Source organism: Perognathus longimembris, chromosome 7 (genome assembly GCF_023159225.1).
Source record: "Perognathus longimembris pacificus isolate PPM17 chromosome 7, ASM2315922v1, whole genome shotgun sequence".
NCBI lineage: Eukaryota > Metazoa > Chordata > Mammalia > Rodentia > Heteromyidae > Perognathus > Perognathus longimembris.
Genome location: NC_063167.1, coordinates 9,873,969 through 9,898,217, shown reverse-complemented (window position 1 = coordinate 9,898,217; position 24,249 = coordinate 9,873,969). Strand labels below are relative to the sequence as shown.

Below are 24,249 nucleotides of genomic sequence, written 5' to 3'. Positions count from 1 at the left end.
CGGCGGCGGCAGCGGCGGTGGCAGCGGCGTTTGAGTGGGGGAAGATGGCGGCTCCTGGTGGCCCGGGGTCCCGCCAGCTGTGAGGGTCCCCCCTCTCCGAGCACGGCGAACGCGGTGTGGGGCGGCACGGTGCTTCCGCTCTGGTCTCGTCGCTGGTTCTTCCGTCGCTGTCGCCGGCGAAGCGAGCCCGAGGGCGTGGAGCGGGCGGGCAGGTGAGGCCTCTCCCCCCCCTCCGGGCCGGGCGGGAGCGGCGCCTCCGGCCCTTTATGCCCCGGGGGCGGGCGTGAGCGTCCGGAGACCGGCGCCGGCTCCGCGTCCAGCGGGCTCGGGGGTCGGGGGCTTGTCGTCGTCGCCCACCGCTCCCCTGGGCGAGGCTGGGGAGGGCGTGGAGCCCCCTTTCCCGCTGCTCTGGAGGCGGACGCGGACCCGTCCCCGTGTTCTCAGGAGAGCGGCTCCGGTCCCTCAGGGGGGTGTCCCGGAGGGGGGGTTGCGGCCCCGGCAGGGATGGCTTCGGGGGTGTCACCGTCTCGCCCCGCCCCCCCCAGCCGTAACTCTTTCCGAGGAGAGAGAGCCGTGAGAAGGGCGGTCTCCAGAATGGGGGTGCGGCGTGCTCGGGGGGAGGGGGGGCAGCATCTCCCTGAAGGGCTGAATTTGGAACTGAATTACAAAAAAAAGGTCAAAATAAATTTTTAAAAATACACAAAGCCCCCAGCTCTTTGAGGGTTACCTCGGAAGTGGGAGCTGCCGGTCTCCTCGGCTTTGAGATAGCCATCTTCCTGTGACAAGTCTGCAGGGCTTCTCAAAGGTGAGGATGGGTTTTGTACCCCCGCGGAACGGTGGAGGGTGGGAACGCATTTGTAAATGGAGAAGACACCACCGCAAAATCTGGATAGTTCCTCGGCCAAATAACTTCAGCGCTCTTGGACTTCTCTTTGCCTTGGGAAGCTTCCGGATCACTGATGGCTTTGTCTGTTGTTTCTGGGCTTGTGGGGAAAAAAAAGCTTCATGATTCTTCTTAATTGCCCAAATCTTTGGACTTTTCTGTTGTGGGATTCCTGGTTGTCCTAGATGAAGATCAGATACATGGCCTGGCAGTGACATTGACTGTGTTTGTCACTCATTTCTGTGAAGAACTTTCTGTAGCAGTTGTTCGAGTGGTAATTGGAAGACTGGTGTAGGTTTCTCTCAGGAAAGATAACCTGATCCTTGAAGAAGGGTGGAATTGTGCTATAGGGGACTCTTGGGGTCATTGCTTTTGCTCAGATACACCAAATATCTTTTTGTAACAAATTGGTTTTGTTTGTGCTTAAGAATGATGACATCATGTATTTAAAGGGACAAAGGGAATTTGAAAAGAGATCTCATTATTTAGAATTCAGTCTGTAGCTCTTACATTGAAGAGTGATGTGTGTCTGTATCCTAACTTTAAGTTTATTCATTTATATGATCATATCCGGGCTTTTTATGTTGTATGTTATTTTGTATTCTTCACTGTTTATCCAATACAAGTACATTAAGCAGCCTACATTGTGCATGGATGTGTTATGCAATTCTGAGGGCTTTTAAAGCTCACATCAGTGGCTCATTGAGTGTCTGTACTCAGGAGGCTGAGATCTGAGAATCCCAGTTCAAAGCCAGTCTAGGCAGGAAAGTCCAGGAGACTCTTATCCAGTTAACCACCAAAACACCAAAAGTGGAGGTGTGGCCCAAGTGGTAAGCTAAGGGACAATGCCCAGGCTCTGAGTTCAAACTCAGTTCAAGCCAGTACTGGGGGCTGAGAATGTGGTCTAGTGGTAGAGTGCTTGCCTCCCATACATGAAGCCCTGGATTCAATTCCTTAGCACCACATATATAGAAAAGGCCAGGGGTGGTGCTGTGGCTCAAGTGGTAGAGTGCTAGCCTTGAGCAAAAAGAAGCCAGGGACAGTGCTCAGGCCCCAAGTTCAAGCCCCAGGACTGGCAAAACAAAAACAAAACACCAGTACTGGAAAAAAGGGGGGGGGGGATGGGAAGAAATGAAAAAAAACCAACTGTTAAATGGCATCTATTTCATTTAATATTAACTACTTCTTTGGCCATTTTTCCTTTCCTATTACATCAGATTAAATATATTAAATAGAAATGTTAGAGCCTTGGTTAAAAATGTAAAGAACCAACAGTAGGGAATTGGAGAGCTATTCTGTATATTAACTTGCTAATAAAGGGTCATGAGCTGGTGCTAGCTGGTGGCTCATGCCTGTAATCCTAGCTACTCAAGAGGCCCAGATCTGAGGATCGCAGTTTGAAGCCAGCCTGGGTAGGAGAATCTGTGAAACTCTTATCTCCAATTAACCACCCAAAAGCCAAAGTGGTGCTGTGGCTCAAGTGGTAGAGTGCTAGCCCTGAGCAAAACCAACTGAGGGACAGCACCCAGAACCTGAGCTCAAGAATCTGCCCCCCCCCCAAAAACAACAACAACAACAAAACCAAGAACAAATACATTCACTGTGTGTTTTCAGCGTGTTTTAGTGAATTGACAACTTTTTGTTTTTGTTTTGTTTGTGCCAGTCCTGGGGCTTGAACTCAGGGCTTGAGCACTGTCCCTGGCTTCTTTTTGCTCAAGCTGGCACTCTACCACTTAAGCCACTGAGCCACTTCCCGCTTTTTCTGTTTATATGGTGCAGAGGAATGGAACCCAGCACTTCATGCATGCTAGGCAAGCACTCTACCACCAAGCCACATTCCCAGCCCAAATTGACAACTTTTTTTTCCCCTCTCTTTTTGGTCAATCATGGGTCTTGAACTTAGGGCTTAGACGCTGTCCCTGTGCTCTTTTGCTCAAGGCTGGGGATCTATCACTTTGAACCACAGCTCCACTTCTGGTTTTCTGATGGTTAATTGGAGATAAGAGCCTCGTGGACTTTCCTGCCCTGGCTGGCTTTGAACTGTGATCCTCAGATCTCAGCCTCCTGAGTAGCTAGGATTATAGGTGTGAGTCACCAGCACCCAGCTTGACAACTCTTTATAAAACTGAAAGCCATTTGGTTCAGTGATTGTATTCCTATTTCACAAGACCTAATATTTGTGAAGGGGCTTTGTATATATAAAATAAAAGGTAAAGATAAGGTTGACTGGAGCTGGGAATATGGCCTTGTGGCAAGAGTGCTTGCCTCGAATACATGAAGCCCTGGGTTTGATTCCCCAGCACCACTTATATAGAAAATGGCCAGAAGCGGCGCTGTGGCTCAAGTGGCAGAGTGCTAGCCTTGAGCAAAACGAAGCCAGGGACAGTGCTCTGGCCCTGAGTCCAAGTACAGGACTGGCAAAAAAGAACCCATAAGGTTGACTATTTCTAGCCTGTGCAGTACGTTTTGAAGGGCCCTCTGTTCGAAGTATTTTTGGGAAGGAGATGCTGGAGTAAGACATTTTTGTTCTGAAGGTGCCCAGGGTCAGGTTGGGAGCCAGACAAGGTGACCACTATGCCTGTTGTATATAAAAAGGTCACTGAATCCAACCAGGGGAATCAAGGAGGTCTTCTTGCTGAGAGAGCTCCCCAGCCTTTCTTATTCTGCAGACTGTGCTTTTTGTGTCTTGCTTTTTGTGGTTGTTGGTTCTGGGGCTTGAATTCATGGCCTGGGCTCTGTTCCTGAGCTTTTTTTTCTCAAGGCTAGTGCTCTACCAGTGGAGCCACAGCTCCACTTCCTTCCAGCTTTTTAAAAAATAGTTTATTAGAGATTAGAGTCTCACAGACTTTCCTGCACAGGCTGGCTTCAAACCACGGTCTCAAATCTCAGTCTTCTGAGTAGTTAGGATTACAGGCGTTAGCCACCAGCACCTGGTGAGTGACTTGCTTTTCATAGAAACTTTTAATTTTTTTTTTTAATTTAGCTTAGGATGGCCTTGAACTCTGGGTATGCCTGCCTCAGTCTCTTGAGTGCTGGAGTGTACCCAGCCTAGGGGTGTACCACTATGCCTGTCTTTTAAGAACTTAAAAAAATATATATATTGTCATGCAATGGGGCACTGGTGATTCATGCCTGCAATCCTAGCTACTCAAGAAGATGAGGCCTGGAGGGACCTAAGTTTAAAGCCAACCGAGGCAGAGAAGTCTGTGAGACTCCATTTCCAAGTAATCAGCAAAAAATCTGGGCTAGAGATGTGGTTCAAATGGTAGAACATCAGGCAAACAAGCTTGAGTTTAGATCCTAGTACCACAAAACTGTCATGAATTTCTTCCCCTCCCACCTTTGTGTGGGGTGTATGTGTTCCATCCAGTACTAAGACTTGGACTCAGGGCCTGGGTGCTGTCTTTTAGCTTTTTAACTCAAGGCCAAGGCTCTACCTCTTAAGCTACAGCTCCACTTTGGGATTTTTGGTTAATGAGAGGTAAGAGTTTCACAGATTTTCCTGCCCAGACTGACTTTCAGCTGCAATCCTCAGATCTCAATCTTAATTGAGTAGCTAGGATTGCAGGTATGAACCACCAGCTCCCTGCTTTCTTTCCTCTTTGATTCATTCATTCACTGTCTGTCATGACAAGTTCTTTCCCACATAGCAGGCTCCAGTGATGAATTCTGCATTCTCAGAAATCCAGTAGTCTTAGTCATATTTACAAGCAACAAACACAAACATTGCTGCTGTAATTAGTTGCTTAGATTACTAGGTGGTGACAACTATGGAGTGGTGCTTGTTGGTTGGTTGTTGTTTTTTAATGTGAACTAGTATGAGAGACACTGGAGATCTGATCCAGGGCCTTGCACTTGTAGGCAAGTGCTCTATGGGCATATCGAGCATATCATGACATGCCCAGCCCCTAGGATTTTTGTTTGTCTGTGCCCATCTGGGAGCTTGAACTCAGGGCCTGAGTGCTGTCCCAGAACCTTTGTGTTCAAGGTTAGGGCTCTCCAGTTGGACTACAGCTGTACTTCAGGCTTTTTAATAGTTAGTTGGAGATCTGTCTCCACTGGGGGCTAATGGCTCACACCTGTAATCCTAACTATGCAGGAGGTTGAGATCAGAGGATGGAAGTTTGAAGCCAACCTGGGCAGGAAATTCTGAGACTTTTATTTCCAATTGAACACCAAAAAGCCAGAAATGAAGCTGTAGCTCAAATGGTAGAGCACTAGCCTTGAGCATGAGTTCAAGCCCCAGAACCGGTACACACACAAACACACACACAAGAGTTCAAGCCCCAGAACCAGTATGAGCACGCACACATACCACACCATATCACACCACACCACACCACATGCATCTCATGGACTTTCCTGTCCAAGGTTGGCTTGGAGCTATGATCCTCAGATCTTACCCTCCTGAGTTGTAGCTAGGTAGTAGATCCACCAGCACCTAGGATTCCAGTTTTGATTTGTTTTTAAATAGTAAAGTAATTTTTAAAAATGTGATGTCTTCAACATAAATATGTTAAAGGTTCTCTTTGGAGAACACCCAGGGTAGATTGATTTGTTATTCCTTTTCCTTAAGGATACATAGTTGTAAACTATGGCTACTTAATTGGAGGTAAGAATCTAACAGATTTTGCCCCTGCTGGCTTCAAACTTTGTTCTTCAGATCTCATCCTTCTGAGTAGCTAGGATTACTGGGGTGAGCCACCAGCTTCCAGCTTTGTCAATGTTTATTTCAGACATATTCTGAGAAGTAAAAACATGCCCTGGGCACCAGTGGCTCACACCTGTAACCTTAGCTACTCTGGAGGCTGGGATCTGAGGATTGCAGTTTGCAGCCAGCCAAGGGCAGGAGAGTCTGTTAGATACTTTATCTCCGATAAACTACTCAGGAAGAGCTGAAAGTGGAGCTAAGACCCAAGTGGTAGAGCGCTAGCCTTGAGCACAGGCTCAGGGACCGTCCCCAGGCCCTGAGTTTAAGCTCCAGGATCAGCAAAAAAAAAAAAAAAAAAAAAAGTAAAATCATGGATCATTTAGCATGTGTACTTAAAATGCTGATAGATGAAACTCTTGAGATTTTAGCACTTATGGGTGGAATAAAGCAGATGTAGATGGAGAAATATTTGACTCTGCTTACATGAGATAGTCAAATTCATAGAGACAGTCAAATGATGGCCAGAAGCTGGGGAGGGAAGAATGGGGAGTTTATGGCTGATGTGTGTAGAGTTGGGATGATAAAAATTCTGTAAGGGATACCCATAATAGTTACACAACAAGTAAATGCACTTAAGGTCACTAAACGATAACTTAAAAGTAGTTAAAGCCAGGCGTTGGGGGCTCATGCCTATAGTACCAGCTACTCAGGAGGCCGATATCTGAGAATCGAGGTTCAAAGCCAGCCCTGGCAGGAAAGCCTGTAAGACTCTTATCTCCAGTAAACCACTTGGAAAACCAGAAGTGGTGCTGTGGCTCAAGTGGTAGAGCGCTAGTCTTTAGCTGAAGAGCTCAGGGACTGCGCCCAGGCCCAGACTTCAAACCCTAGGACCACCCCTCCCACCCCCGCCACACACACAAAAAAAAACATACACCAAAAACTGGTTAAAACCAGGTGCTGGGCTGGGGATATAGCCTAGTGGCAAGAGTGCCTGCCTCGGATACACCAGGCCCTAGGTTTGATTCCCCAGCACCACATATACAGAAAACGGCCAGAAGGGGCGCTGTGGCTCAAGTGGCAGAGTGCTAGCCTTGAGCGGGAAGAAGCCAGGGACAGTGCTCAGGCCCTGAGTCCAAGGCCCAGGACTGGCAAAAAAAAAAAAAAAAAAACCAGGTGCTAATGGCTCATGCCTATAATCCTAGCGACTCAGGAGCCTGAGACCTGAGGATCACTGTTCAATACCAGCCCAAACAGGAAAGCTCCTGAGACTCTTATCTCTGGTTATTAACCAGAAAAGCTGGAAGTGGAACTGTGGCTCAAGTGGTAAAGCACTAGCCTTGAGCAACAAAGGTCAGGGACAGAACCCAGGCTCTGAGTTCAAGCTCCAGGACTGGTACACACCCACACAAAAAGTAGTTAAGGTCTTTTATATTTCATTAATTAATTTTATACTGGTACTGAGGATTTAGCTCAGGTCCTAGAACTCAGTGTTTTTACATGTCTGGTGTTTTGCCATTTGAGAGGTAAATGAAGAGGAAGGAGTGAGGGAGTCAGGGACCATGCTATCCTCTCTGGCAATCATTAGGAAAGGTGTGGATAAAGTAGAGCAGCTGTGGAGGAAATTGGAAGGAAGAGTGAATGTGAGATAAATTAGATAGCTGATTAGTTGTGGGCAGAAAATAAGAAATATAATTCCCATGTTTTGAGTGAGGAATAGGAAGATAAGTCGTTTGTTATCAGGTGTCCAGAGGAAAATAGAAATATGAAAATGAGGGAATTAATGGGGTTCAGAGAATCAGCTTATCTATTCAGCCATCCACCTGAACAAATATTTAAATTAGCCGTGTTCAGGTATCAAATGACCATATCAGTCCCTGAACTCAAGTGTTACGGGGTTCAAGGGAGGAGATTCCACTTCCCTCCAAGAGTCCACCACGCAGAGACAGTCTCAAGCAAAGATAGATTTACTGGGGAAGTAAAAAGCAAACTGACCAGCCAGGGACGCAGCACAGACTCGGGAGCTGAAACTGTGACAAAAAAAAAGCGGGCAGACTGGCCAGGGACATCGTGCAGACTCGGGAGCTAACACTGTGACAGTGAAAAGTGGGCTGGCTGGCCAGGGACACAGTGCAGACTTGGGTGCTGACATTGACACTGTGACCCCGAGTGGCCCTCAAGTTGGGGTTTTTAAAGGTAAAAGAGTAGTACAGATGTAGGGGGTTGATGAAGGGGGTAGAGCAAGCAACAAACAAGTTAAGCAAGCATGGCCCACAAGTAGGAGGTTGACGCAAGGGGTAGAACAAGCAACAAACAAGTTAAGCAAGCCATTTTACAGAAGCAGAATTTTGGGGTCAGGTTGACAATAATCAAGATGGAGTCAGCTCTACTCCCCCCAACATTTCCTACCTTGTTTCCCTAGTCAAGATGGAGTCAGCTATACTCCCTACAACACAAGGATATCATAATCTAGTGCTCACAGATTACATTTGAGACTATACACTTGCTTAAAGAGAAAATGTAGCAAGGAAGAAAGTCAAAACGATGGATGCCTATAGATCACCTCCACATTTAGGAAAGGAGAAATGAAAACAAACAAGGTGAGGGTTCAGATAACCAGAGAACTAGTATAGACTAGGTGGGATATATAATCATCAAAAATTAATCAGAGGGGTTGGAGGCATGGTAGAATGCCAGCCACTGAGCCAAAGTAAATTTGAGTCTGACTTTGTTAAAAAAAAAAAAAAAAAAAAGCAGGGCCTGGTGGCTTATGCTGGTAACCCCAACTACTTGAAGGGTTGAGATTGGGAGGATAGTGACCTGAGGCTACTCCATGCAAAAGTATTATGAGACTTCCTTGTCAGCTGGCTTAAGAAAAAAGACCTTATTCTGAGGCGAGCACTTTTACCACTAGGCCATATTCCCAGCCATATATATATATATATATATATATATATATATTTTTTTTTTTTTGGTTAGTCCTGGGGCTTGGACTCAGGGCCTGAGCACTGTCTCTGGCTTCTTTTTTTTTTGATCAAGGCTAGCACTCTGCCACTTGAGCCACAGCGCCACTTCTGGCCATTTTCTGTATATGTGGTGCTGGGGAATTGAACCCAGAGCTTCATGTATATGAGGCAAGCACTCTTGCCACTAGGCCATATCCCCAGCCCCCTTATTCTGAAAATAACTAGTCTTCTGCTTATAGACAGTAATCTTCTGATGGTTGGTAACTTTCTGGTTGTCAGCAGTTGTCTTCTGGTTATTGACAGTAATCTTCTGATTATTTTTAGTCATTTTCTGGTGTTAGACAATAGTCTATTGGTTGTAGTTGGTAGTCTTCTAGTTATAGGCAGCAGTCTTCTGGTGAGAACAGTTTTACAATGGGTAGAATAGTGTTAGCAGCCAGGCTAAAGCAGAAGGATCATGAGTTGGATGCCAGCCTGGGCTACGACCCTGTTTAACACAGAACAACAACAACATTAGCTACATTTTCTGATAATTTCACTTAATGGAAATAAGTTAAAAAGGTAGGAAAATTAAGCTCTACTGGCTGGAAGGGCAGGAGTGCACATGAAGTATTTGGAAATGTGCAAGAGAGATCTCCCCCTCCTTTCCCTCTATTTAGTCATTTATATCAGAATGAATCCATAGGTGTTTTTTTCTGTTTGTATCATTTTGTGCTAGAACTGGGCTTGAATTCAGGGCCTGGGTGGTACTGTCTCTGAGCTTTTGTGCTCAAGGCTGGTACTCTACCACTTTGAGCCACAGCTCCATTTCTGGCCCCCCTCCCCACTTTTCTTTTGGTAAGTAATTGGACATAAGAGTCTGAAGGATTTTCCTGCCTAGGCTGGCTTTGAACCATGATCCTCAGATTTCAATCTCCTAAGTAGCTAGGATTATAGGTGTGAGGCACCAGCACCCGGGTCCATGTGCATTTTTATTTGGGGTTGTAATTGAATGCTACTTTATTAGGTGCTCAGAATTTTTCATTTTGGACCACTAGGAGCTCTTTTATCTGTTTCTCGTACCTGTGTACACAATATGGTCTATTTTCTTTTTTTGAAAAGTATATCCTGACTTTCTGGTAGTCTTAGATTCTCTAGGCTCTTTTTTTTTTTGAGACAGAGACCATTTTCTGCTCTGCTGATTTGACCTCCTGCTCATCCTGTATATTTCCTGATACTTTTTTTTTTTGCCAGTCCTGGGGCTTGGACTCAGTCAGGGCCTGAGCACTGTCCCTGGCTTCTTTTTGCTCAAGGCTAGCACTCTGCCACTTGAGCCACAGCGCCACTTCTGGCCGTTTTCTGTATATGTGGTGCTGAGGAATTGAACCCAGGGCCTCATGTATACGAGGCAAGCACTCTTGCCACTAGGCCATATCCCCAGCCCCTGTACATTTCCTTTCCCAGTCCTAGATTATACCATTTCATCAAGGAACCCTGTTTTTTTGTGGTTGTTTTTTTGTTTTTGTTTTTGTTTTTTCCTGAGCTTGGGCTCTGTCCCTTGAGCTTCTTTGCTTAGGGTAACATTCTGCTACTTGAGCCACATCTCGTCTGCTGGCATTTTTGGTTAATTGGACATGAGTCTCATTGACTTTCCTGCTACAGCTAGCTTTGAACCATGACCCTCAGATCTCAGCATCCTAAGTAGCTAGGATTACAGGCATGAGCCACAGACACCCAACTACCTTGTTTTTTTTAAATTGAAGATTGATATCAGATAAGATATAGGTGCACTGCATCTGGCCAGATGATGTTCTGAGCTTTGATGTATGTCTTTCTAAAGAACTTTTCCTGCATATTGTGTGTGTATGTGTGTGTGTACATATATTGGAATTAAACATTAACTATTTGTATTTTTACATAAGATGTTTTCTTGGAGATCTCATGTCACTGTATGCCAAAATACATAGTTTCTTAAAAGCAGATTAATTCCATTCTGTAGCTTTGTGATAGCATAGTTCATTTTTCCATTAATAGACACAGGGCTTAGCAAGTTTTTATTCTTATAAATATGATGCAGAGGCTGGGAATGTGGCTCAGTGGTAGACTGCTTGTCTAGCATGCATGAAGCCCTGAGTTCAATTCCTCTGTACCACATAAACAGAAAAGGCTGGAAGTGGCGCTGTGGCTCAAGTGGTAGAGTGCTAGCCTTGAGCAAAAAGAAGCCAGGGACAGTGCTCAGGCCCTGAGTCCAAGCCCCAGGACTGGCAAAAGAAGAAAAAAAAAAAAAAGAGGCAGAGACCCTCCATTCATACACATTGTTGTTTACATTTGTGGATGTTTGTGTTGAAAAGATGCTTGATAATTAATTACCTTGCTGAGTTAACCCCCTACCTCTAATTTGACAATTTAAATCACTAAATATTATCACATCTAATATATGTTTTTAACTTTTGCTTCCTCTGTTTGCATTCTGTTTGTGCAGTGACAGAAGTACTTGTATAGGATATGGAACGTTGAAAGAAATGAATAGTGTCCAGAAGTTAATTTTAATTTTTTATGAGAAGAACTGATTGTACAAAGTAAAATGCATTAAATTAATAAACATATTCCTTTTATTGAAACAGATCTGCAGTGGACGAGTGAACCAGAAAGATGCCCTTCTTAAAACTGAAGCCATGAAATGGTGATTCTTTTAGTCATTTTTAAAACCCAGGGAAAGGTTTTTACTGCCTTTTTCCCATGCTTCTCCCTTTCTTCTTCCCTACTTTCCACCCTTCTTACATCCCTTCCATCCTTCCTTCTTCCCTCCCTTCCTTCCTTCCTTCATTCTTTTTTTTTGGTCTGGGACTGCGACTCAAACTTGGTATCTTATGCTTTAACTCATTGGCTGGCACTTTATCACCTGGGCCATACCTTCGTGTGCGTGAGAGTGTGTGTGTGTGTGTGTGTGTGTGTGTGTGTGTGTGTGTTGGTCCTGGGGCTTGAACTCAGGGCCTGGATGCTATCCTTAAGCTTTTAAGCTCAAGGCTGGTGCTCTACCCCTTGAGTCACAGTCCTACTTCTGGCTTTTTGGTGGTTAATTGGCAGTAAGAGTTTCACAGAGTTTTCTTTCTCTGCCTAGCTTCAACCCTTGAACCTCAGATCTCAGCCTTACTGGCATCAGCCACCATGCCCTGACCAGATTATATGTTTTTATTTTTAATGGTTGATTTCATTTTTTTTCAACAAAGTAAATAGCAAAATGTAATGTAAAATAAAAATGATTTCCAAAAATACTACCTCAAGTTTATATTGTCTTGAGGGTACATATCTGTGTAATTCAGTGGTGCTGGGGATTGAACCTGTTTAGTTGCCTTGTTCCAAGTAAACAGGCATTCACCCACCAAATTCCATCTCTAGTCCTTCTATATAAGGTATCCTTTCTTAGAGACTGTGATTTTCCAATCTGTTTGGGTTTTTGCAATGCTGGGCATTTAAGGTTCACACATGCTAAATAAGCTTATCTTCTACCATTGAGCTACAACCCCAGTCCCTGTTCAGGTTTGGTTTGGTTTAGGTTTCTGGTTTTTTTGTGACTAGGTCTTTGTTGCCTGGGCTAGCCCCAAACCTGCTATCTTCTTGCCTCCAAAACTTGACCTTGGTTAAAGTGGTTTTGTTTTTTTTTTATATTGGGATTTGAACTTGGGGCTTCTTGATTGTTAATCAGGTGCTCTACTGCTTTTTTTGGCTCGTGGCTACCGCTCTACCACTTGAGCCACAGCTTCAAATCTGGCTTCTTGGTGGTTAATTGGAGATAAGAGTCTCATGCACTTTCCTGCCTAAGCTGGCTTCAAACCAGGATCCTCAGATCTCAGCCTTTTGAGTAGCTAGGTTTACAGGTGTGAACTATCGGTGCCTGACTTTTGAATGTTCTTTTATGAAACTGTGGTGGTAATAGATGGTAGAACTTTGTGTGTAGTTGGCTTTTTTTTTTCATTTGTTTGGAAAAATAAAGTTATCTATACTATATCAGTTCCCTCATCTCCCAGCAATTTACTGTTCATTAAAATTCATAAGGCTGGGAACCAGTTTGATAAAGCCTTTTCATCAGATATTTAGGAATTAAGATTTGAGTTGTCTGTTTTGCTTCAAAATTTGTTCATAAAGCTGTGCTTCTTTACTCATTCAGCAAGTTTATTTTGTGCTAAGGCTATTCTTTGGAGAAATAGTTGTTGTTGTTGTTTTTAGTAACAGTGCTGGGGATTGAACCCTGGGTCTGTGCATGCTGGATATGCCACCAAGCTTATAGCCCAGGTCCCAGGGAGCAGTATTATTTTCATTTGCGCCTTAATGAGAAAAATAAAAGAAGGTAGGCATACAGCTGCAGTTCAGTAACTTACTTTGCCGGCAAGAATTTGGTGCCAAGTGAGTGAGAGGGAGAAATAACGTGTTTGAATCAACAGTTTCTGTACTTGAACAATTCCGAATGTACTGTGGTTATTTGCATTTTTTTCTGCATGTTTCGTAAGTGAATTTTTTTCTTCTTTCTTTTTTTCTTTTGCCAGTCCTGGGGCTTGAACTCAGGGCCTGGGCACTGCCCCTGAGCTTCCTTTGGTAAAGGTTAGCACTCTCCCACTCAGCACCACTTCCAGCCTTTTCTGTTTATGAGGAATTTAACCCATGGCTTCATGTATGCTAGGCAAGCACTCGACCACTAAGCCATATTCCCAGCCCTTCTTCTTTCTTTTTTTTTTTTTTTTTTGCCAGTCCTGGGGCTTGGACTCAGGGCCTGAGCACTGTCCCTGGCTTCTTTTTTTTTCTCAAGGCTAGCACTCTGCCACTTGAGCCACAGCGCCACTTCTGGCCATTTTCTGTATATGTGGTGCTGGGGAATCGAACCCAGGGCCTCATGTATATGAAGCAGGCACTCTTGCCACTAGGCCATATCCCCAGCCCCCTTCTTCTTTCTTAAATAATTGTTTTCAAGAGGGGAAAAGGAAATCACGGCATTTGCCATAAATTTGCCCAGAAAAAGACATTTTTTAGCTGGGCATGGTAATAAATGCCTGTAATCTCAACACTGGGGAATCTGAACCAGAATAATAATGAGTTCAAGGTCAACCTGAGTTACATAGTGAGACCTTGTCTTTAGAAGAAAAGGAAAAACAATATTAAGACTTACAAGCACAGCAGGGAAGAAGACGTTGTCAGCTTTCTTCAGCGTGAACCATAGCTCTGCCCGGAGCATTCACCACAGACCCGTTCATGGACAGCGCCACTTGTTACTTAATCAAGACGTCACAGAAGTCTACTTGAACTCCTGCACTGCTGGAATTCTTGTTCTTATCATTCTTTGTATTATTACCATGGCAAATTATCCTTTCTGAAATCCTTTTATATGTATGTATTTGGAAAAAAAAAAAAGCTGGATGCTGGCCTCTCATACTTATAATCCTAGGAATTCTGGAAGCTGAGATTTGAGGATTGTGACTCGAAGCCAGCCAGGATGGAAACATCAATGAGACTCTTTATCTCTGAAAAGCCAGTAGTGGAGGTGTGGCTCAAATGGCAGAAAATTCTGAGCAGCAAGACCTTGAGGTCCTGAGTTCAAGACCCAGTACCATCACACAAACAAAAATGAAAGACACCATATTTTAACTTCTTTTTTGGTGTGTTCTATATGTACAAAGAGCCATCTGTTTAAAATTACTATTATATGTCACACTTATTATAATCAGAATTATTCTGTGCTTTGCATATTATTACCATCTCTTAAAGCTCAAATATATACGTGTGTGTGTGTGAGTTTGTGCATTACAGCTTTTTCTACCAAATGAAACATAAGAAAATTTTAGAACCTATATTATTTCTGCTGATGATTAGGGCTATTTCTTGCCCTTTATATTTAGTAATAGTACATCCTTTGACTGCTGTGCATGCGTGAGGAGCATGTATGTGAGACTGTCCACGCTGTCCATTCTGACAGCTACTTTGAACGTCATCAAGTGCTTTCATTTATTGTCAGCCGTTGTCAGGAATGGTGAAAAAGTGTACTGTGGAGTATTGGAGAAGTGCTTTATTTTTGTATTTCATTAAAGGGAATCTTAATTGGGTAATGTCAGTGTGGTAGCCATTAAAAAGAAACTGACTCAACTCCAGCTGACATCTGCTATTAAATTTGGAAAGCTTTACGGAACCAGCTCTGCATTTGCATGTGAGAATAGCTCACAGTTTGCTAATAGCAACATTAGTTATGCCAAATTATTCCTAGATTTTTTTCTTTTTTTGGCTCAAACATTGTCAGGAACCAAGGAGACTCCAGATAAGCACCTGCTAATGTAGAGAAATTATTAAATACGCCTGTGGTCAAAATATGCATTTAAGTACAAAATGGTTTTTACCCTTTTGTCCCAAAAGGTAATTCTGTAAGTGGCAAAGAACATTAGTTTAAGAAATAGTCATTTGAAAGTGTTTATTTCTTAATTTATTGTTGCATTCTCAACGGAAATGCAAGTAAGGCTCAGCTCAGTGCTGGCCTCTGATAACTTCAAGCCACAGTGGTTGGAGGGCACCATCTCTTTTGTAGCTGCCCACCATCACTTGTCTTCTGATGTTCATGTTGTGCCTCACAGACAGTTGGACTCTAGTTAATAAGATTGATTGTATTTTAAATGCTTCATTGCCTTCCCCCCCCCCCCCCAGTCCTGGGGCTTGGACTCAGGGCCTGAGCACTGTCCCTGGCTTCTTTTTTGCTCAAGGCTATCACTCTGCTACTTGAGCCACAATGCCACTTCTGGCCTTTTCTATATATGTGGTGCTGAGGAATCGAACCCAGGGCTTCATGCATACCATACAAGCACTCTTGCCACTACACCATATTCCCAGCCTGCTTCATTTCTTTTTAAGTGAACTAAGCAGATTTGAACTTTAATAAAGATGCGGTTTTGTTTTTTTCAAGAAGATTAACAGGTATCTACTTGTATAGAAACCAAATGCACAAGTTAGGTATGGCACTAAAATCCTTCAGTGGCTTTTATGTACTTGACTTCATTGCCATGCTGGAATTATTTTTGTCTGTGCTATTACTAGGGGTTGAACTTGGGCCTTGTGCTCTTACTTGGTTTGTCTGCTCAAGCTGGCACTCTATCACTTGAGCCAGACCTCCACTTCTATCTTTTTGGAAGTCATTTGGAGGAAAGAGTCTCATGGACTTTAGTAGCTAAGATGGCAGGAGCGAGCTACCAGTGCTGGGTTCATGGTGACATTTCCATACATGCATACACATACTGTCATCATACTCACTTGCTCTATCTTTCTCCTTCCTCTCCCACCCACTTTTTCTTTTTTGTTCCAGTACTAGGACTTGGAATCAAGTCCTCACATTGTTTGTTTGTTTGTTTTTGGCCTGTCCTGGCCTTGGACTCAGGGCCTGAGCACTGTCCCTGGCCTCTCTTTGCTCAAGGCTAGCACTCTGCCACTTGAGCCACAGCGCCACTTCTGGCCATTTTCCATATGTGGTGCTGGGGAATCGAACCCAGGGCTTCATGTATACGAGGCAAGCACTCTTGCCACTAGGCCATATTCCCAGCCCAAGTCCTCACATTTTTGCTTGACTTTATTTTTCTATTTTATTTTATTTTTTTTGGCCAGTCCTGGGCCTTGGACTCAGGGCCTGAGCACTGTCCCTGACTTCCTTTGTTTTGCTCAAGGCTGGCACTCTGCCACTTGAGCCACAGCGCCACTTCTGGCCGTTTTCTGTATATGTGGTGCTGGGGAATCGAACCCAGGGCTTCATGTATACAAGGCAAGCACTCTTGCCACTAGGTAAGAACACAGCACTGTTGATTTGTTTTGTCCTGTCATTTGTCTGTTTGTCTGTTTTGCTTTCATTTTTCCTCTTGAGGACGGCCGTTCCGACTCGTATTTCTTGAAGGGATTGTCAAAGCAGTTGCGCTTGCACGACAATCCTGGAGGAACTGCAGAGACGTCCCAGATCCTCCACCCTTGAAGGGGGACCCCTGGAACCCCATCTTGATACTTGTAGGGCGCAAGTAAGTTCAGTTTTTGGCTGGAACTGACCGGGAGGGCCTCCTAACCGAGGCTCACCCCACCCACCTTGATCTTGGGTCTGTTCCTCCTGTTTCTTCACAGAAGCCAGCGGATCAACTTGGGAGATCTCCATTTTGTAAGTCTTTTAAATATCAGGCCTGTGTGTATTGTCTTTTCTATTTTATTGGAATTATTTTGTCTCTTGTTATTTTGTGGACTGAACGACTGACGAGACTGATAGCCATGGGCAATGTCTCATCCAGCCCCCTAACCCTGAGCCAATCAGATTTGTACCCGTATCCTAATCTTGCTTGGACACCTGATTGCTGTAACTTTGTGGTTTTTTGCCTTTATAAGCCCTGTGAAATTTCAGCTTGGGGCCTTCCTCCTAACCTCCACTGCGTCGGAGTGTAGGACGAGGCCTGAGCTGCAGCCCACCTGAATAAAGCCTTGATTTTGCATTTCAGAATGTCTGGCTCTCGGTGGTCTTCTTGGTGGTTGTCTCGCGACTTGGGCATATTCCCAGCCCTCTTGCTTGGCTTTATTACTCACAGCTAGTACTCTACCATTTGAATCATGTCTTTAGTCCAGCATTTTGCTTGTCATTTTGGAGAAGGAGTCTTGAAGACTTTTCTGCACAGGCTGGCTTCAAACCTTGATTCTCCAGTATCTCAGCCTCTTAAGTAGCTAGGATTCTATGTGGGTGTTTGTGTGTGTGTGTGTGTGTTGTTTGTGTGTGATTCTAAAGATTGACTTGAGGGCCTCATACTTGGTTGGTAGGTACTGTAACACTTTACACTAACACTTGGTTGGTAGGTACTGAACACTTTACACTAACACTGTTACACTTCTAGTCCCTTTTTGCATTGGTTATTTTCAAGGTAGGGTGTTGTTTTATGCCCTGTCTTCCCTGTGCTGTGATGGTTCTAATCTTCTCATGCTGCCCTCTGTTGCTGGGGGTGACAGGTATATACCACTGCACCCAGCCATTGTGTCATCAATATCCTACCCCCCCCCCACTCCCCCAGTTAGGATAACAGACACACATACCTTTGCACCCAGCCATTAGTCTAGATGGAGTCCTGGGTTGGCTTCAAACCACTATCCTCTGACCTTCATCTCCCAAGTAGCTAGAATTACAGGCTTGAGCCACTGTGCCCAGCTTTAAAAACATTTTTAGTATTCTATAAAGGGATTTTATCATGGCAATTCACACATGCAGATATAGTTTAGGCAGATCAATCTCATTGATAGCTCTCTTTCCCTGCCTCTCTTATTCTCTTCCTCAATTGCTTTTGGTGAGTTTCCTTATTCTAGGAAGATTTCTTTTAAATAGTTTTATGAAAACCACTGATTGAGTTAATATACTACATATGAAATGTCTTGTAGGGCTTCTGTTTGGCATGAAAACAAAACTCAGAGCTTCAAAATGCCTCTATGTCCCCAGGGACTGTGAGTGATGATTTCATTACCTATTCATGGAAGTGAAAATGAAGTGTGTGTAAGTTGGTACAGAGCATGTCATTATCAAGAAATTGTATCTGAGCCCACTCCTGTGTGTTCCTGGCATCTGTATCCAGGGCCAACCTTGCAAACATGCCCTTGGGAACAAAGCCTGGTGTTTTTGCGGACAGTGAGATGGGTATTACAACAGTGCAGATGCCTTCGTTTGAGCTTGCTAATTGTACTTTTGGAAGATTTGGAAAGGGAGTAAGTTGTTTTATTGAATCAAACAGATTTGTTCTGCTTGGGGAAAATAGTAATATAAATGATCTTCTGAAGTCTGAATTGTGATATGTGTGTGTGCACATGCGCTGTATGCACCAATCTTGGGGATTGAACTCAGAGCCTGGGCACTGGCCTTTTTTTGCTTATGGCTAGCACTCCACCATTTGGGCCACCACTGTACTTCTGGCTTTTTGGTGGTTAGAGTTTCATGGACTTTCCTGTCAGGGTGGCTTTGAACTGTGATCCTCAGATCTCACCCTCCTGAGTAGCTAGGATGACAAATGCAAGCCACCAGCACCCAGCTTTCTGATGTTTTCTACTGTAAATATACGTTATGCTTGGTATTTTAGCCATTTAGGCCTATTCTTATAGAATGTTTATCATTCAGCAAATTGTCTTGCATAAAAGCTAGGACTTCTGGTTTTTTTGGTACTGACTCTGAAGAAAACTAGGCAAGTGTTATCTCTTGAGCTACATCCCCAGTACACAGCTGATAGTTATGATAGTGATTTTTTTTCCCCTTTTTTGGTCAGTCATGGGGCTTGAACTTGAAATCTGGGCGCTGCCCCTAAGCTCTTTTTGCTCAGGAAGGGCGAGAACCACTACCACTTTGAACCACGGCACCACTTCCACTTCGGGTTTTCTGATTATTAGTTGGAGATAAGAGTCTCAGACTTTCTTGCCCCAGCTGGCTTTGAACTCTGATCCTCATATCTCAGCCTCCTGAGTAGCTAGGATTATAGGTGTGCGTCACCAGTGCCTGTATCCTATTTTTAAAAATAAGGTCTTTTTTTTTTTTTTTTTGTACTGGTAATCAAACTCAGGACATTGCACTTGCTAGGCAGGTGCTTTGCCCCTGAGCTACATCCCAGCCCTTGAATACATCATTTTAGTTGGCTTTTTTTTTTTTTTTTTTTTTTTTTTTTGTGGGATCATTGAAGTTTGGACTAAGGACCTGGGTGCTGTCCCTGAGCTCTATTTGCTGAAGGCCAGCACTCTACCACTTTGAGCCACAGTGCCATTTCTAGTTTTCTGGTGGTTAATTGGAGGTAACAGTCACAAACTTTTCCTGGTCAGGCTGGCTTTGAGCTGAGATCCTTATTTTCAGCCTACTAGGATTAAAGACGTGAGCCACTAAAGAAGCCAGTGCCCAGCTTCATTCTAGTCTTTAGTGGAGAGGAAAAAAATGTGTCATTAGGAGCCTTTGACAACAGGTTGGTGTTTGATTGCTACCTGTGAAATTAAGATGGCTCCCAACTAGTTTGGGAAAGTTCTGGAAAGATTTCCTACCAAGTGTTTTGTTTGCTGAGTCTTTTCTGAGTTTCTGACAGTCACATACTGGTGTTGGTTTTTTACATGTAGCTGTCGAGTGGGATGTCATGGCCAGCTCCTCGGACAGTGAAGATGACAGTTTCATGGCTGTGGATCAAGAAGAAACTGTGCTGGAAGGGACAATGGAGCAAGATGAGGACCCACAGCCTGTATTGGAGGTTGAAGAGGCTAGACACAATAGGTCCATGTCTGAGCTGCCAGAAGAGGTTTTGGAGTATATCTTGTCCTTCCTTTCACCATATCAGGAGCACAAAACTGCTGCTCTTGTCTGTAAACAGTGGTATCGACTTATCAAAGGTACTGTGAGAACAGAAGTTCTTTTAGTTTTTGAGTGATTTATTTTTAAACTCTTCCTTTTCTTTGCCTTTAAATGTATTATAGTCATGAAATTTAGTAGGTAACACATTTTTCTTCTCATCTTTATTGTTTATTTGTTTACTATTCATCTACTTAGTGCTAGTTCTGGGTCTTAAACTCAGGCACTGGGTGCTGTCTCTAAGCTTTTTTGCTCAAGGCTAGCTCTCTACTACTTTAGTCACGACTCCACTTCTAGCTTTTCTTGATTAATTGGAGCTAAGAGTCTCTTAGGCTTTCCTGCCTGGACTAGCTTTGAACTGTAATCCTCAGATCTCATCCTCCTGAATAGCTATGCTTAATCAAGCGAGAGACACCAATGCCTGGCAGAAAGCTCTTTTTTCTTACACTCTACTGCTTGGAGCCTCAGTGCCACTTCCAGTTTTCTGGTAGTTAATTAGAGATAAGAGTCTCACAGACTTTCTTGCCTGGGCTGGCTTTGAACTGTAATCCTCAGATCTTAGCCTCCTGAGTAGGATTACAGGTGTGAGCCACCAGTGCACTGGCATTCTTTTCTTTTTGCCAGTCCTGGGGCATGGACTCAGGGCCTGAGCACTGTCCCTGGCTTCTTTTTGCTTACCACTTGAGCTCTACCACTTGAGCCCCAGTGCCACTTCCTGCTTTCTGTTTATGTGGTACTGAGGAATCGAACCCAGGGCTTCATGCATGCAAGGCAAGCATTCTACCTCTAAGCCATATTCCCAGCCCACATTCTTACTTTTTAAAAAAGCTTTTCATAGGCAGAAATTCATCATTTTATATTGTTCTAAGCTAATTTGTTATGTCCTTGCTTAAGATGGAGAATGCTTGATTATTGTGGTCTAGATGTGGGTATTTAAGTAAATGTTTATTACATACACTGTTTCATCATATTTTTCACAAAACTTAGAAGTAAATAATGTCAGTTATCTTGATGAATTGCCTCATGATATAACTTAAGGGGGACCAGGGTTAGAGTGTGAATTAATTTGAGCAAGTCACTTAACCACAGTAAAATGAAGGGATTGTATCTTCCAATTTTGAAGTTCTATGATTCTGATTTGCAAACCTGTGATACTGAAAATTTGGAACTCTATGAATAAAAATGAGAGAAAATTGGACTTCCTCAAAAAATTTTATAAAGTAGTTAAAAAGGCATTTTAATTTTATCTGCAAACTACATATCCAGGCTAAGGCATTTGCTCCTTTTGTCTTTAGGTGTAGCACACCAGTGTTACCATGGCTTCATGAAGGCTGTCCAGGAAGGGAACATTCAGTGGGAGAGCCGAACCTACCCTTATCCTGGGACCCCCATCACTCAGCGATTCTCACACAGTAAGTGTCTGCTATAAGAGCAGATCCCGGCGGTGCCCATGTTTCTAGAAACTATTTTGGATGCCTTAATTTTGTCCTGCTTTTTAATGCAGAGAATATGAAATGTGGATTTATATTACGTTTGTAATCAGAATTGGGAAAAAATGAGCCTAAGTCTATTGTAAAGGCTGGGGATGTAGATCAGTGGGAGAGCCCTTGCCTAGGTGGGACTCTGCATTCAATATCAGAACTGATAAGAACAAATAGGTGATGCTCAGTGAATAATTTTAAATTTAGTTTTTTCTGCATTCCAAAGAGCTCAAGGTGTTCTGCTTAGAATTTTAAACATGTAACATCAAGTGAGGGGAAACAGGAAAGGCACATACATGGGAGAGTGTTTGTGAGACCCCACTTACGAGTAGCCAGGGCTCAGCATTAAATTTTATTTTATTTTATTTTTTCCCTCATACTGAGATTAAGTAACTACATAAATTTCACAATACACATTTTAACCTTCCCAGTGATGGACATTATCATTCTAATTTACAAAACTTAAGAACTCTATGAATATTAACAATAAAACAATTTCTTCAGGCTGGGAATATGGTGTAGTGGCAAGAGTACTTGTCTTGTATACATGAAGCCCTGGGTTTGATTCCTTAGCACCACATATATAGAAAACGGCCAGAAGTGGCGCTGTGGCTCAAGTGGCAGAGTGCTAGCCTTGAGCAAAAGAAGGGACAGTGCTCAGGCCCTGAGTTCAAGGCCCAGGACTGGCAAAACAAACAAAGAAAAAAAAAACTAATTTCTTTCAGATCAGGCGATATGTACTTTTCTTTCCTTTTGCTTACTATCATCTGTTCCCTCTTTTTCTCTCATATCCTCCCTCCTGTCATTCATCACCCTTGAGTTGCTTAGTTCACTTTCATCAATGTCCATTGCAGCTGTTGGGCCTCTCTTTTGTATTTTTTTCACACGTTTAGCACTAAATCTTAAGATTACTATTTTAACATAGTATTTTGTACTTCACCAACACAGAATTTGACTGGAGTCACATAAAGATTGAACGAAGAATATTGATTATAAAATAAGTTTTAATAATAAAATTAAGAAAACATTCTAAGCTGGGCGTTTGTACTTACACCTGTAATCGTAGCTACTTAGGAGGCTGAGATATGAGGATCCCGGGTTCCCAGCCAGCCTGGGCAGAAAAGTCAGAGAGACTCTTACCTTCCAATAAAACTCCTCAGAAAAAGCCGGAAGTGGCACTGTGGCTCAAGTGGTGGAACACTAGCCTTGAGCACAGAGATTTAAGGACAGTGCCCAGGCCTGGCGTTCAAGCCCCAGGACTGTTGGGGACAGCTGTGCCTTTAAGAGGGCACAGCTGGCTTTAGCCCATCCCCTCTCCTTCTGCCTTTAACAGGAAGAGAAGCGCCTGCCCCTGGGGGCTAGCATGTGTCTAGAGGAAGTCCCGTGACATCACTTGAGGGGCAGCCCTTGTGGCCAACCAGTGGCCCCTCTCCTGTGCCCGCCTTTGGGAGTATATCTGTTGGCTCCTCATTTGAATAAACCAGAACGCCCCAGAGGCTTTCTCTGGGACTCCCACGTGCCTGTGTCTTCCTTGGGCTGGCGGGCATGGAGTCTCCCAACCGCACGTGAACTGAAGCTACCTTGGGTCCCCGCTTCCGTGACTAATCCCTACTGACCAGGGGGACGTGAGAGAGCAAGAAAGGATCCCACACGGAAGAGGCAGACAAGCCCAGGACCCCCCTCCCACATAGATGGGGTGGGGGGGTAGAGCGAAGCCCGGCACAGGACCAGCAAAAAAAATAAAAAGGAGAGAAAACATTCTAGTAAATATACTTAATTCAGATCTTTTAATCTACAATTAACTTACTTACTTTGAACACACTGTGGTTTGAAGTCAGATCTTATACTTGCTAAGCAGGCACTCTGGTCTCTTGAGTGATGCCATCAGCTCTTTAAGTCTTTATTTTAATTCTTTTTTTTTTTTTTTTTTTTTTTTTGGCCGGTCCTGGGCCTTGGACTCAGGGCCTGAGCACTGTCCCTGGCTTTCTTTTTTTGCTCAAGGCTAGCACTCTGCCACTTGAGCCACAGCGCCACTTCTGGCCGTTTTCTGTATATGTGGTGCTGGGGAATCGAACCCAGGGCCTCATGTATACGAGGCAAGCTCTCTTGCCACTAGGCCATATCCCCAGCCCCATTTTAATTCATTTTTGTAGACCCTATCCCAGTCCATTAGTAACTCATTTCCTTCCATCAAATGTGAGAAGTGTATGCTGTATCTTAGACCCGTGTGGTATAAGTGGTTGCTCATTAAGAAAGCTCAATATGTTTCTTAGAGTTTTTGAGGGTCAGGTATTTGGGAGTGGCTTGTCCAGGAATTCTAGCTCAGAGTGTTTTATGAGGGTGCCATCAATCTCAGCCAAGGTCATGGTCACCTGAAAGCTTAACTAGGAATGGGGAACTGCTTCCAAGTTTGTTCAAGTAGCTGTTGACAGGAGGCCCCAATTATTTACTACACAGTCCTCTCCATAGAGTTGCTCAAACATGGCAGCTATAGCTTACCACAGAACAAATAATTTGAGAGAGAAAGACAGATACCTACATGGTATTATTTGCAATGTAATCTCAGAAGAAAGTACATCTCTCTTCTGTTCTCTTAGTCACATTGGATTGACCAGGGATATAAATAACAAGATGAGAATCACAAAGGATCATCTGAGCAGCTAGCTACCCCATGTGTTTTACTCACTATATTCAGATGTTTAGTAAATAATTATTACTCATTGTCTTTGAATTGGATCTAAATAGGTTGAAGAAACAGGCCAAACTATTGCTGTGTTTTTCTCTCAAGGAGCTATTTTTACTTGTCCTATTGTAAAGTGCCTAGAGCAGTGGATCTCCAAGTGTGATTCTTGGACCTCTAGGTACAAGGGCACTCATGAAACGTCAGTGAGGGACTGACTCTGCTTGTTCTAAACTGTGAGTGCCTGGAAGTGAAGGACACTGTGATT

General features: G+C 43.7%; 1 protein-coding gene across 1 annotated transcript in view; it reads left to right on the top strand.

Annotated features, from left to right (window-relative positions):
• Fbxo42 (F-box protein 42) overlaps positions 1 to 24,249 on the top strand; it is a 65,971-nt gene continuing 41,722 nt past the window's right edge. The window contains exons 1-4 of the mRNA XM_048350319.1: positions 1 to 212; positions 11,101 to 11,159; positions 19,595 to 19,861; positions 21,116 to 21,232. Of these exons, the coding sequence (XP_048206276.1) occupies positions 19,612 to 19,861; positions 21,116 to 21,232 (367 nt within the window). The 5' untranslated portion in view covers positions 1 to 212; positions 11,101 to 11,159; positions 19,595 to 19,611. The remainder of the gene's footprint in view (positions 213 to 11,100; positions 11,160 to 19,594; positions 19,862 to 21,115; positions 21,233 to 24,249) is intronic.